This window comes from Bos taurus, chromosome 2, assembly GCF_002263795.3.
Source record: "Bos taurus isolate L1 Dominette 01449 registration number 42190680 breed Hereford chromosome 2, ARS-UCD2.0, whole genome shotgun sequence".
NCBI lineage: Eukaryota > Metazoa > Chordata > Mammalia > Artiodactyla > Bovidae > Bos > Bos taurus.
In genome coordinates this window covers 124481414-124495673 of record NC_037329.1, presented here as the reverse complement: position 1 = coordinate 124495673, position 14260 = coordinate 124481414, and the positions used below count along the sequence as shown (strand labels likewise).

At 38.7% G+C, this 14260-nt stretch overlaps 1 protein-coding gene across 30 annotated transcripts in view; it reads left to right on the top strand.

The window, feature by feature from the left end:
- Positions 1-14260, top strand: part of EPB41 (erythrocyte membrane protein band 4.1) — a 181580-nt gene that overhangs the window by 115118 nt on the left and 52202 nt on the right. For all 30 annotated transcript variants that reach the window (NM_001428130.1, NM_001428125.1, NM_001428128.1 and 27 more), the window contains 2 exons: positions 962-1059; positions 5050-5222. In NM_001428130.1, the coding sequence (NP_001415059.1) occupies positions 962-1059; positions 5050-5222 (271 nt within the window). The remainder of the gene's footprint in view (positions 1-961; positions 1060-5049; positions 5223-14260) is intronic.

The window sequence follows — 14260 nt, the reverse complement described above, 5'->3', positions numbered from 1 at the left end:
AAAAGAAAACACACCATATATATATATATATATATATATATACACTTCCCATCTGTTTCTTTAAATGTTAACTATATAATATATACTAAAAAACAGAAAGTCCTCTGTTTTTTTAAATGTTAACTATATAATATATACTAAAAATGCAAAAGTCTTACTTTAGAAAGCAATAAAGAACAACAGGAGGATTTTGAGAAGTGTAATGTAGTATTATGACTGCAATAGATGATTTAGAAGTAGTGTGGTGTAGGGGAAACCATGAAATTCCGGTTCTGCCAGTTAAGAGGTGTGAGACTGAGCAAGTAACTTCTCTAATCTCAGTTACACATGAAGAAACTCGTGTGTAAAAATATAGATGATACTATCCAATCACAGTGCTATTGGCCATAATAGGCACTAGAAGTTAACTGACATTAACAGAGGCAAGGGGAGCAGGACAGTGTTTCCAGTAGCCCTGCAGGATGTGGTTTGTTTCAGTCAAAGAGGTTATCTAGATAAATTAACAAGCAATCAAAGAAAAAATATTTAGTAATTCAAGAATCTGGTTTGAACCACAATCTTTAGTTTCTATTTCTAAAAATGACTGCATAATAATATTAGTTCATTGGAAGAATCATCTGTTATCCCAGTCCCTGATTATTGAGTAGCCTAGTATCCTAAATGCAGGAAGAACAGTGTCTGGATAATCAAAACATGACTTATTTATGTCTCAGAAAATGTACGGTGTATGTATGCGTGTGTGTTTCTGAACAAAATAAGATGTGTAAATAGTATAGCAAAACCACCCTCAGTGTACAAATTTCTTTTGTTAAGTTGGAAGAAATTTCAAGTGCTGTTTTATGTCCTTAGATTAGTAACATTCTTTCATTTGCAGCCATCTCCTCGTAGCACCGCGTTTCTCTGGTCCTGTTTCAGTAGTTGACTAATACTTTGTGCTCCGTGTTTATCTGTATACTTACAGCAAGAACAGTACGAAAGTACCATCGGATTCAAACTTCCCAGTTACCGAGCAGCTAAGAAATTATGGAAAGTCTGTGTAGAGCATCACACGTTTTTCAGGTATTGTTCTCACTTCAGTATTTTTCAAGATTAAATTATTTATGCGTGTTTCTATTTTAAGCCTGCTGTTGAAATTCCCTTCTTTGTATGGTTGGCAGTCTTTTCTTTAGCTGAGGTGAGATCATCTTAAGCAAGACAAAATGAATCTAGTTTCCCTCCTTTGGGTTGAAAAACACGGCCTCCACACACCCAGAGCATCTTTCTGTGTATGGCAGAAGGAGGAGGGAGTGAGGAATAGGAGCCTGTGTTTAAAAGAGGCTCTGGGATTGCCCTAGGGGGCTAAATCCGGCCCTACCAGGAAGAGGGACTCTGACTGACCTCCATGTGCAATTTTTCTAAGGAGTGCCTAACTACCTGCTGTGGGTCTCTTACTCTAACAAGGTTAAAGATTTGAAGCTGATCCTTATCTTGGTTCTAATCAACCCCAGAAAGGGAGCAGAGAGAACCACCTTTGAAGCCCAATTGTATCAGATAAACAGAAGACAGAAGAAAGCTTCATCTCCTTTACTTTTCCTGAGGCCACATGCTTAGCCCCTCTGTTCATCTGCCAAGCACTTCCTGTGTGCTTACCCTTCATACAGACATTGGGAATAACCTCTAGTAGTGCTGGTCTCAGTCCTAATGGAACTTAAAATCCAGCAGGCAGATCATTACTCACATTGAAAGGAGAGCCAACTAGTTGTTGTCATTTAGCCTTTTTAAGAAAATGAAAATTGCATGTATAGCACAGTGAAGAGAATAATATAATGAGCTCTCCTTGTACCAAACCCCGGCTTCAATAATTATCACCCCAGTGCCAATCTCGTTTCATCTGTATCCCCACCCACTCTTTCCTACTACTTCCCAGATTAGTTTGAAGCAAATGCCAGACCTTATGCCATGTCATTCATAAATAAACTTGACTCTTTTTAAATGGTTCTCAAGAGAGAGAACCATGATATCTTTTTCTTCTATTTGTATTTTTTATGTCATACTTCGCACTAAAGAACAGTGTACAGAAAAATAAGTCAGGGAAAATAACATTTCAATTCTCATTTCAAATAAACCATCAGGTTACACGTTACACTAAATTAAAAAATCTTAATTATTGACATTAAGATATTTCTTTATGCTTCCATCATCTACTTTAAAACCAAGAAATAGTTTTAAATGAAGGTGAGGAAGAATAAAAAGAACTTTTTTTCTTTTTTTTTTTAAATTGAATGATAGTTGCTTTACAATGTTCTGTTAGTTTCAGGTGTTCAGCAAAGTGACTCAGTTATATATATATATATTTTCAGGTTCTTTCCCCTTATACTGCTACTGCTACTGCTAAGTCGCTTCAGTCGTGTCCGACTCTGTGCAAGCCCATAGACGGCAGCCCACCAGGCTCCGCCGTCCCTGGGATTCTCTAGGCAAGAACACTTGAGTGGGTTGCCGTTTCCTTCTCCAATGCATGAAGTTGCTCAGTCGTGTCTGACTCCTAGCGACCCCATGGACCGCAGCCTACCAGGCTCCTCCATCCATGAGATTTTCCAGGCAAGAGTACTGGAGTGGAGTGCCATTGCCTTCTCCGCTTTTCCCTTATAATGACTACCAAATACTGAGTATCCTTCCCTGTGCTATATAATAGATCCTTGTTGGTTATCTGTTTAATATAGTAGTGTGTATATGTTGATCCCAAACTCCTAGTTTATCCCCCCACCAAAAAAAAAAAGAGTTATTTTTAATGTTTAATATCTATGGTATAGATTTCAGTTGCATCTGGTGTATTTGCTTGTAGGATAGCATATTTATATCCACTGCATCAAAATAAGAGGATATATTGACATGTAATGCTTCATTGGGCTTCCCTCATGGCTCAGTTGGAGAAGGCAGTGGCACCCTACTCCAGTACTCTTGCCTGGAAAATCCCATGGATGGAGGAGCCTGGTGGGCTGCAGTCCATGGGGTTGCTACGAGTCGGACACGACTGAGTGACTTCACTTTCACTTTTCACTGTCATGCGTTGGAGGAGGAAATGGCAACCCACTCCAGAATTCTTGCCTGGAGAATCCCAGGGACATGGGAGCCTGGTCGGCTGCCGTCTGTGGGGTCGCCCAGAGTCGGACACGACTGAAGCGACTTAGCAGCAGCAGCAGCAGCAGCAGATGGCTCAGTGGTAAAAAAATCCACCTGCCAGTGGAGGAGACTCAGGTTCAATCTGTGGGTTGAGAAGATTCCCTGGAAAAGAAAATAGCAACCCACTCCAGTATTCTTGCATAGGAAATCCCATGGATAGAGGAGCCTGGTGGGCTACAATCCATGGGCTTGCAAAAAAGTTGGACATATCTTGTGACTAAACAACAATGCTTCATTACATAAAAGAAAGTGTTTGCTGAATTAAAATAAGCTACCCCAAAGAGGGGCGGGGAGGACTCTCTTTTTGGTAGTATTTGATGTAGCAATGTATGTATACATTTATTCAGCAAACATTCACTGAATGGCCAGATTCAGCCAGGCACTATGCCAGAAGTTAAAACACAAAGATGAATAAGTCAGTCTTTATTCTTTATCCTTAGAGAGCTCACAGTCTCATAGTGGAGACTAGAACATAGATTGTTTCAATTCAGTGGAGTAAATGCCATGACAAAAGAGAGCAGAGAGTACTGTGTAGAAAGAAGATGAGGTTTCTGAGTTGAAAATACACTAAAAAACCTATTAAATAGATTACCAGGCATTGAGTTTGGAGTGCGTTTGACAAAATTATTCTAGGAGTGTAGAACAAGAGCCCTGGGCTTGAATTCTGTGACTACCCTATTTCTTAACAGCTATGTGACCTTAAGCAAGTAGCCTTTTTTGAGGTTCAGTTTCTTTTATATATAAAATGATGAAAATGTTACAGGGGTATAGTGATAATTCTTCAAGAGATGGGAATACCAGACCACCTTACCTGCCTCTTGAGAAATCTGTATGCAGGTCAAGAAGCAGCAGTTAGAACCAGACATGGAACAACAGACTGGTTCCAGATTGGGAAAGGAGTATGTCACGGCTGTTTATTGTCACCCTACTTATATATGAAATGTTGGGCTGGATGAAGCATAAGCTCAAATCAAGATTGCCAGGAGAAATATCAATAACCTCAGATATGTAGATGACACCACCATTATGGCAGAAAGTGAAGAAGAACTAAAGAGCCTCTTGATGAAAGTGAAAGAGGAGAGTGAAAAAGCTGGCTTAAAACTCAAGTTCAAAAAATGAAGACCATGGTATCCGGTCCTATCACTTTATGGCAAATAGATGGGGAAACAATGGAAACAGTGACAGATTTTATTTTCTTGGGCTCCAAGATCATTGCCAATGGTGATTGCAACCTTGAAATTAAAAGACAGTTGCTCCTTGGAAGAAAAGCCACGACCAACCTAGATAGCATGTTAAAAAACAAAGGCATTACTTTGCCGACAAAGGTCTCTCTAGTGAAATCTATGGTTTTTCCAGTAGTCATGTATGGATGTGAGAGCCGGACTATAGAGAAAGCTGAGTGCCGAAGAATTGATGCTTTTGAACTGTGGTGTTGGAGAAGACTCTTGAGAGTCCCTTGGACTGCAAGGAGATCCAACCAGTCCATCCTAAAGGAAATCAGTCCTGTATATTCATTGGAAGGACTGATGCTGAAGCTGAAGCTCCAATACTTTGGCCACCTGATATGAAGAACCGACTCATTGGAAAAGACCCTGATGCTGGGGAAGATGGAAGGCTAGAGGAGAAGGGGACAACAGAGGATGAGATGGTTGGATGGCATCACTGACTCGATGGACATGAGTTTGAGTAAACTCTGGGAGTTGGTGATAGACAGGGAAGCCTGGCGTGCTGCAGTCCATGGGGTCGCAAAGAGTCGAACGGGACTGAGCGACTGAACTGAAGTGATGAGAGTTATGAAACTTTTTAATTCTTGATTTTGGCTTTAATTTCAGTCTCATTAGAGTAAGATAATGTATATAATATATGATTATTATGTTTTTTTCCCTCCAGACTGACATCTACAGACACCATTCCTAAAAGCAAATTTCTTGCCCTGGGATCCAAATTCCGATACAGTGGCCGAACTCAGGCTCAGACCAGGCAAGCTAGTGCTCTGATTGACAGGCCTGCCCCACACTTTGAGCGCACAGCAAGCAAACGGGCATCCCGAAGCCTTGATGGAGGTTTGTACTGAGAATTAATGATTTCTTGTCATCCTAACTCTTTAGAGAGAGAGAAAGGAAATGTGTTATCGGATGTGATCAGGTGCAAAGAAAGTACGGTTATCTATAAAAGAATCAAAGAAGGTCAGTGGAAAATGAAAAGGATCTTACTAATTGTATACTTTAGTGAAATCACCTTAAGAAAAGGAGAAAAAAGGTTCAGAGAGAGGAGTAACTAGATCAGGGTCCCACTGCCAGGTAGTGGTGGGTTAAATACCACTAGAATTAGAATTCAAAATTCTCTGCCACAGGGAGAAACCGAATGTAAAATACTATACTAACGCCCTCTTGGACATTCTTAAATAGTTATTTTTGAAGTAGAAAAGAAGGAGAGAGTCTGCCTCACTCTAGTGCTGTGGCAATCATTGGAAAAGTTTAGAATATTTGTCATGTGTCAATTATAGACAGAAAAAACAATCATATTATTGGAGTCTCCAAATTTTGTTTAAATACAAGGAGGAGGAAATAAATGTTTCATGATTGTATATACTGACAGAAGACCTGTTTCAGTTTTTCTAAGTTTAGTCTTAAGGATTTTAGAGCATTAACATTAATGAAATGAAGTAATAAGCCATATTCAGTTCTTTTTTTTCTCCCTGGCTGTGCCGCATGGCATGCAGGATCTAAGTTCCCTGACCAGGGATTGAACCCAGGCCCCAGCAGTGAAAGTGCCGAGTCCTAACCACTGAACATCCAGGGAGTTCCCAAGCCATATTCAGTTCTTTATGCCGCTAAAAAGAGGTGGCTAATAAATAAAAGTTCAGAAGGCAGTAACAAAACAGAGTATCGCTGATTGCAGCTCTGTGTTGTCTACTGTAAAAGCAAGGTGCGTGGTACGGTAGTTAAAGGTTCGAGTTACAGAATCAGACCTGGTTCCCAGTCTCGGCCACTACATTTATGATCTATCTTGAATGAGTTACTTCATCTGTTTGAGTTTTCTCATTCATAAAGTGGGTGTGATGAGGCTATAATATTACCTCATTTTCATGAGAACTAAATGAGATGATCTGCTTAGCACAGTGGTTGGCACTTAATAATTGATACTAAAATATTAAGTATCATTAAGATATTGTTAATGTTCTGGCCACAGAATTATTATTTTGTTAATTATTATCCAGAACTATGCTGCTGTATTCTGGTTTGTCGCATTGTGGGAGGATATATCAGAAACGCCTAACTCACTTTAAAGGAATCAGGAACGGGTTAGCCACGCTGGGAAATTATCAAGCAGCAGAACTTCTGTTCCTGTACTGCACGTCAGGTTTCTTTCTTTCTGGTTTTTCTCTACAAGGCAGATTGTAGTCTTTGATTTATTTATTCTTCATGATAGCACTAAGAATTAAGTTCCCTGGTGGCTCAGATGGTAAGGAATCCACCTGCAATGCAGGAGACCCAGGTTCGATCCCCAGGTCAGGAAGATTCTCTGGAGAAGGAAATGGCAACCCACTCCAGTATTCTTGCCTGGAGAATTCCTTGGACAGAGGCGCCTGGCGGGCTATAGTCTATGGAGTCACAAAGAGTTGGAGACAACTGAGTGGATAACACACACACAGAAATTAAGCTCAGAGATTAAATAATTTTTCTCAAGATATGATAGCAGGTAAGTGGATTGGAGTACATGTTGGTTGTTGGATACTTAACTCATTTATTTGTTCAGCAATTTGTTGTACATTTCTGTGTGTCAGGTATTATTCTAGTTACTGGGGATACAGGTGTGAACATGCAAACGTGGCCCTGCTCTCATGGGGCTTATGATTATGGGTAGAAACAGAAGCAGAATAAAACACGTTCAGATAGTGGTGAGCGCTGTAAAGAAAACAGCCAGAGTGATGGGAGGGACAGTGTCTGGGGATGGGGCAGTTGAGAAGCTGCTTCAGGCTGAAGTGTTGTTCAGTCGCTCAGTTGTGTCCAACTCTTTGTGACCCCGTGGACTGCAGCATGCCAGGCTTCCCTGACCTTCACCATCTCCCAGAATTTGCTTAAAACTCATGTCCATCGAGTTGGTGATGCCATCCAACCATCTCATCCTCTGTCGTCCCCTTTTCCTCCTCCCCTCTATCTTTCCCAGCTTCAGGGTCTTTTCTAATAAGTCAGACTGAGTGGTCCAATCTGAATTCAGAAGGTTTCTCTGAGGAGCCTCATCTGAACTGAAACCTGAATTACGAGGTTAAATAAATAAATCTGGGGGAAGAACATTCCTGAAGAGAGAGCAGTGAGTATGAAGCCCTGGAGGTAGGAGTGAGCTTGGCAGGTGTCTAGATCAGTGCCGTCCCATAGAACTTTCTTCTATTTTGTGATGTCTAGTTTGATAGCCAGTAGCCACCTGTGGCCATTATGAACCTGAAATGTGGCTATGAAACTGAGAAACTCATTTTTAACTAAATATAAATAGACACATGTGGCTAGTGCAAAGATCTACTCCACTCCAGGGGTAGAAAAGCAGAATAATGGTGAAGTCTGTTGCTGGATTTGCATGAGAGATGGCAGCAGCTAGGACTTGAATATTGGCATTAAAGATAGTGCGAACTGATCAGGGATATAATTCAGAAGCCAGGTCTGACAGGATTACTGGTAAATTAAGTGTTGGAGATGGTAAGGAAAAGAAAATCAAGGTTTTTCCTAGGCTTGATCATTTAGTACAGTGCGAAAGTCTGAGAGAGGAGCAGAGTTGGACAAGTTAAGTCTAAGGTATGAAGACTCAGTCCTCATGTCTGCCATATTCTTATTTAAAAATAAGAATTTATTTAATTTTTGGTTGCACTTGGTCTTCGTGGCTCTGCGTGGGCTTTCTCTGGTTGTGGTGAGTAGGGGTTACTCTTCATTGCCGTGCACGGCCTTTTCAGGGCAGTAGCTTCTCTCGTTGCTGAGCACAGGCTCTAGTTTCAAAGGCTTCAGTAGTTGTAGCATGCGGGCCTGGTAATTGTGGCCCACGGTTAGTTGCCCCGTGGCATGTGGAATCTTTCTGGACCAGGGATCAAACCCATGTCCCCTGCATTGGCGATTGGATTCTCAACCAGATTCTTCCCTTAACAAGGGAAATCCTGCCATATTCTTATAACGGCATCAGGCATTGCCTTCTTGTCCAATAAATCACCCTACCTCCAGTTTAGTTTTGGAGAGCTATCATTCCCATTATTTTATCCCCATTTTTTAGTGAGAAAACTGTAATTGGAAATTTTAAGCAGCTTATTCAAGATCTCACAGATAGCTTAAACAAAAACCCATGTCTATCCAATACCATATTCCATGGCATTTTCCACTTAATGAAATTTCCTTGTTATATAGATATTATGCCTGATGTATCTTTTCTAATAGCAAAATAATCAACAGTTCAAGGGTTATTGAGCTTTGGTACTTTGACCAATTTAGAAAGTTTTACTTAGAAATACTCTTCTATTACTTATAGAAATCATATGTTGACTGTTTCTCTTTTTCTGGCTGTAGAAACCTCATAGTTCAAGATTTTAAAAAACCTTGATGTCTCTGTCTATTGACTAATATTGGCCAGTTCTTATTAAGTTATACACTGTGTTCTTAGGGGGGAAATCTGTAAGATATTATAGAAAAACCTGAATGAACTTTTTTGACCATAAAAAAGTTTTCAGTCATATCCTGATGACTAATGAACTTAAGTACCTTTTCATAATTTATAGCTACTTGCATATCATTATTTCTGAAGTGCCTGTTCAAATCTTTTGCTCGTATTTTTATTGGGCTGCCTGTCTTATTAATTTGTGGGTATTCTTTATATACTCTTGTCTTACTCTCAATCTCAGGGAGAAAGCATCAGTATTTCATCATTAAGTGTGATGTTTGCTCTGGGTTTTACATAGCTACCTCTTATCAGAGAAGGAAACTTCTGAGAGTTTTTACCATGAATGAATGGTGATTTTTATCAAATGCTTTTCACTTCATTAGTTCATATAGTAGTAGGATTTTTCTCCTTCTTTATGTTACATGATGGCTTAAACTGATTGCCTTTCCATTGTTAAGCCTTCTTGGCATTCTTGAAGTAAACTCAATTTGATCATAATATATTCTTCTTATGTCATTTAAAGCTTTCTGCAATGATATTCATGAGAGATAGGCCTGTAATTTTCCTTTCTTGTAAATGTTGTCAGGTTTTAGTATCAAGTTTATGCAGGCCTCAAAGTAAATTGAGAAGTATTCCCTCTTTCTGCTCTCTGGAAGAGTTTGGGTAAGATTGGTATTATTTCTTCCTTAATGTTTGGGAAGAATTCACCTATAAATTCTAGCCAGCTGGTTCTAAAGATCCCTTTGTGGCAGGGTTCTTTGCTTCCAGATTCAATGTCTTTATTAGAAAGGACTATTAAGATGTTCTAGTTCTTGTTTCAGTTTTGGTAATTGTGCTTTTTCTAGGAAATGCCCAATCCATCTAAATTTTCAAGTTTATTGCAGTAAAGTTGTATCTTTTTAATATTTGTAAGATCTACAGCAGTGTCCCCTTCTGTGTTCCTCATATTGGTATTATACACCTATCCCTATTTTTTTTTTTTAACAAGCTTGCAACTGATATGTTCATTTTATTAATCTTTCCAAAGAACCAGTTTTGGGTTTTGTTTTCTTCCTGTAATATATTTTTAATTTAATTTTTGCCAGCTAGTATTTTTATTATTTTCTTTTTACTTTTTTGAACTGTCCTTTTTCTAATTTCTTAAAAGAATATCCATTGATGTTTATTATTTCATCATTATTAAATTCTAAACCTTAGAATTTAAGTGACTTGCCCAATGTCACATAGTCAGTGACAGAGTTAAGAATATCTAAAACTGTTCTGCCAGTGCCATGTTTTTTATCCTTCACCAGGATAACTTCTTTTCTGTGGAAGAGGAAGGATAAAAGAGTTCATTAGGCAGTTCATTGAGCACTTAGCGTGCTCTGGGTACTGTTCTAAATGTTTTTTATATATTATCTTTTAAACATCTAAATTGCATATAAACTGAGTAGGACTTTTTTGTAGTTCTGTTTTCAAACATCTTCTGTTTCTCTGCGTACTGTCTGCTCAGTATAAGAATTTGAAAACGTGTCTATAAAAACTATTTTTCCTCCTTTGCCCAGATCCTTTTCCATTCTTCTTAACAGAGAAACTTTCCCCTCTTAGGCCTCCCTTTTTTTTCAATAATATAACCCTCTAAGCTCAAGATGGTGTATTAGGGAAACTTAGTAAGTATTACTTATAAGAGACCTCATTTTAATGAACACTCCCTTTCTCTTTTGTTATATCTGGTGCTCAGAGCATCTGCTTCACCAGCTAAAGAACTAAAACTGATTCAGATCCCAATTTATATGATAGAGTAGGAGGTCACAAGAATATGCTTAATAATGATGACAAGGATTTTTCAGCTTATATTTTTGTTGCATTTTTTTGATTTTCAAATCATTTCTATATATTCTTATTAGTGCCAACAATCTAGTGGACAAAAAGCGTTTAGGAATTCTTGTTTTATGATTGAGGAAACTGGGGCACAGAACAGTCATATAACTTCCCAGGTTCACATGCCAAGCCGTATCCGTCCTGTGAGTAGTTGGTTGCAGTGATTCTTGCTGGGGGAATATGTCCATGTCATCTTTGGAGCTTTAAAACAAAACAAATGCCCAAGCTTCACTCTTAGATACCACATCTGTCTGTGGTGGAGATGAGCATCAGCTGGGTTTTTTTGTTCGTTTCTTCAAGATCCAAAGATGAATCATGCTCCTCTGATAATGGAACCACTGACCCATTGCATACCCATTGTACCTATGCCATCCTAGCAGAAATTGTGCTAGGAACAGAGCTAGAACTAGAATTTAAGAGTCCTTTTACTCAATATGATCGCTTTGAGTTTTACTCATCACTGCTCTAATAAATAATTTGATTCTATTGTTGTCAGATAAGAGCAATATAATACTGGAGTTAATGGGCCCACAAACTGATCACAACCAGGACTCTTCTTTGTCTAGACCTTCAGAAATGGGAAATAATTCAAATTTTTAGAGTTAAGTGTTCTCTATATATGCACCAAAATCTTTTAATAGCTAACAAATGAACTCATAAAACTGAAAAGCCAGAATATCTTAAAAAGTAATCACTACCTCTAACACTGAATATATGAAAAAGCATTGAATTATACAGTTTAAATGGGTGAATTTTATAGTATGTGACTTATATATCAAGTTGCTTAAAAATACAAGAAAAATAAAAAGATAAAAAGACAAGAACCACAGTCACTACCATGATTCTCTGTTGTGATCCATACTTTTTATAACTTTTTATGGAGAAAAGGAATTTGCTTCTCTCCAGAGGTCCTAGGTGATATTTTATGCTTGAATTGCATATCAGTGTGTACATAGTTAAGTTTTTGCTCAACATACTTTTGGGATAATATTAACCTGTAAGAAAAAAAGACAAAGATCTAGGTGTGACTTTAAAGTTACTAATATTTAGGATTTGTAATGTATTTTTATATCCAACTTTCCCATAGAGTTGGGGAAACAGATGGGGAAACAATGGAAACAGTGAGAGACTTTATTTTCTTGGGCTCCAAAATCACTGCAGCTGGTGACTGCAGCCATGAAGTTAAAAGATGCTTGCTCCCTGGACAAAAAGTTATGACCAATGTAGATAGCATATTAAAAAGCAGAGACATTACTTTGCCAACAAAGGTCCGTCTAGTCAAAGCTATAGTTTTTCAGTAGTCTTGTACGTATGTGAGAGTTGGACCATAAAGAAAGCTAAGCACTAAAGAATTGATGCTTTTGAACTGTGATGTTGGAGAAGACTCTTGAGAGTCCCTTGGACTGCAAGGAGATCCAACCAGTCCATCCTAAAGGAAATCAGTCCTGAATATTCATTGAAATGACTGAAACTCCAATACTTTGGCCACCTGCTGCAAAGAACTGACTCATTGGAAAAGATGCTGATGCTGAGAAAGATTGAAGGTGGGAAGAGAAGAGGAGGACAGAGGATGAGATGGTTGGATGGCATCACTGACTCAATAGACATGAGTTTGAACAAGCTCCGGAAGTTGGTGATGGACAGGGAAGCCTGCTGTGCTGCCGTCCATGGGGTCACAGAGTCGGACACGACTGAGCAGCTGAGCTGAACTTCCCATAGAGTTAATATCTTCCATATTTTGCAAATGTTGCAACTTTCTGCCTCTGTTTCTAACTGCCAGTTACCACACTTATACCTACTTTTCCACATATAGCACAGATTGCCAGGGCTAGGAGTACTGAAAACTTAAATCATTTGGCTCTGCAATATTAGTGTTGGATTAAAACCAAATGCAAGTGGCAAAATAACACATGGTGAAAGAATGGGCTGTGCTTCTCTGATGCCAGACAGAGTCGAATTAATTCTTTGAGAGGAGGTGTGAATACACATGTATAATGATACTTTAACACAACTGTGAGCAAAATATTTTGTCACATTCCCCTGTGTTGTTAGATTTGGTCTGCCATCTGCCATTCTTGCCTTGACGGGCTTAGAGCACCCATGAGGAGCAGGGACTTGCAAGAGGCTACAGAGTTTCTACTGAAAGATAAATTAGATCCTTGGGTTTCTGTTGTTTTTTTCCTGTGTATGCCCTGAGGAGTGATTTCTTTCTCTAGAGCTCATTACAGTACATCAAGCAATTCTTCTTTGGTGTTGTGTATATGACATACTTGTGAATCTCAATTTTTTAATCTGTCCTGATTCTTGGAATTCCTTTTATTTTACCTAATTTGTATTGCTTATGAGTCTAAATTTATTAGGAAAAGTTAAATTCAGTATACTTAATTTAAGAATGCTGGAAAGTGTGTAATAAAAACTTATACAGATTTCTATGTAATTTAATTAAGATTTTAAAGTCTCAGCACATGAAGGTTGATGATCAGAACTATTAAATCATATGGAAACACACTGCATTTCTAAACATTGCCAGCGAGCTCTTACTACAAAGTATATGGATGTCCTCTTTTAGTTCCTGAAAGAATGAAGATAAAAATCATAAAAAGAGTATGAGTGATTGTTTTAAAGTGAGTGATGTGAAACTTAGATGCCCAGTAATCCAAACCAAAACAGCTCTTAACTCTGTGAGATCAAGCTTTTGTCATAAGCATATATTGTATATTCCCTCTAAAGCAATCTATATATAGTCTTTGCCCTAAATTAGGGTTAATTAACCTAGTGATCAGTGCAAAGAAATAGAGGAAAACAATAGAATAGGAAAGACTAGAGCTCTCTTCAAGAAAATTAGAGATACTAAGGGAACATTTCATGCAAAGATGGGCTCGATAAAGGACAGAATTGGTATGGACCTAACAGAAGAAGAAGACATTAAGAAGAGGTGGCAAGAATACACAGGAAAACTATACAAAAAAGATCTTCACACACACACACACAAAGATCTTCACGACCCAGATAATCATGATGGTGTGATCACTGACCTAGAGCCAGACATCCTGGAGTGTGAAGTCAAGTGAGCCTTAGGAAGCATCACTATGAACAAAGCTAGTGGAGGTGATGGAATTCCAGTTGAGCTATTTCAAATCCTGAAAGATGATGCTGTGAAAGTGCTGCACTCAATATGCCAGCAAATTTGGAAAACTCAGCAGTGGCCACAGGACTGGAAAAGGTCAGTTTTCATTCCAATCCCAAAGAAAGGCAATGCCATAGAATCCTCAAACTACCACACAATTGCACTCATCTCACATGCTGGTAAAGTAATGCTAAAAATTCTCCAAGCCAGGCTTCAGCAATACATGAACCGTGAACTTCCAGATGTCCAAGCTGGTTTTAGACAAGGCAACGGAACCAGAGATCAAATTGCCAACGTCCACTGGATCATCAAAAAAGCAAGAGAGTTCCAGAAAAACATCTGTTTCTGCTTTATTGCCAAAGCCTTTGACTGTGTGGATCACAATAAACTGTGGAAAATTCTGAAAGAGATGGGAATACCAGACCACCTGACCTGCCTCTTGAGAAACCTATATGCAGGTCAGGAAGCAACAGTTAG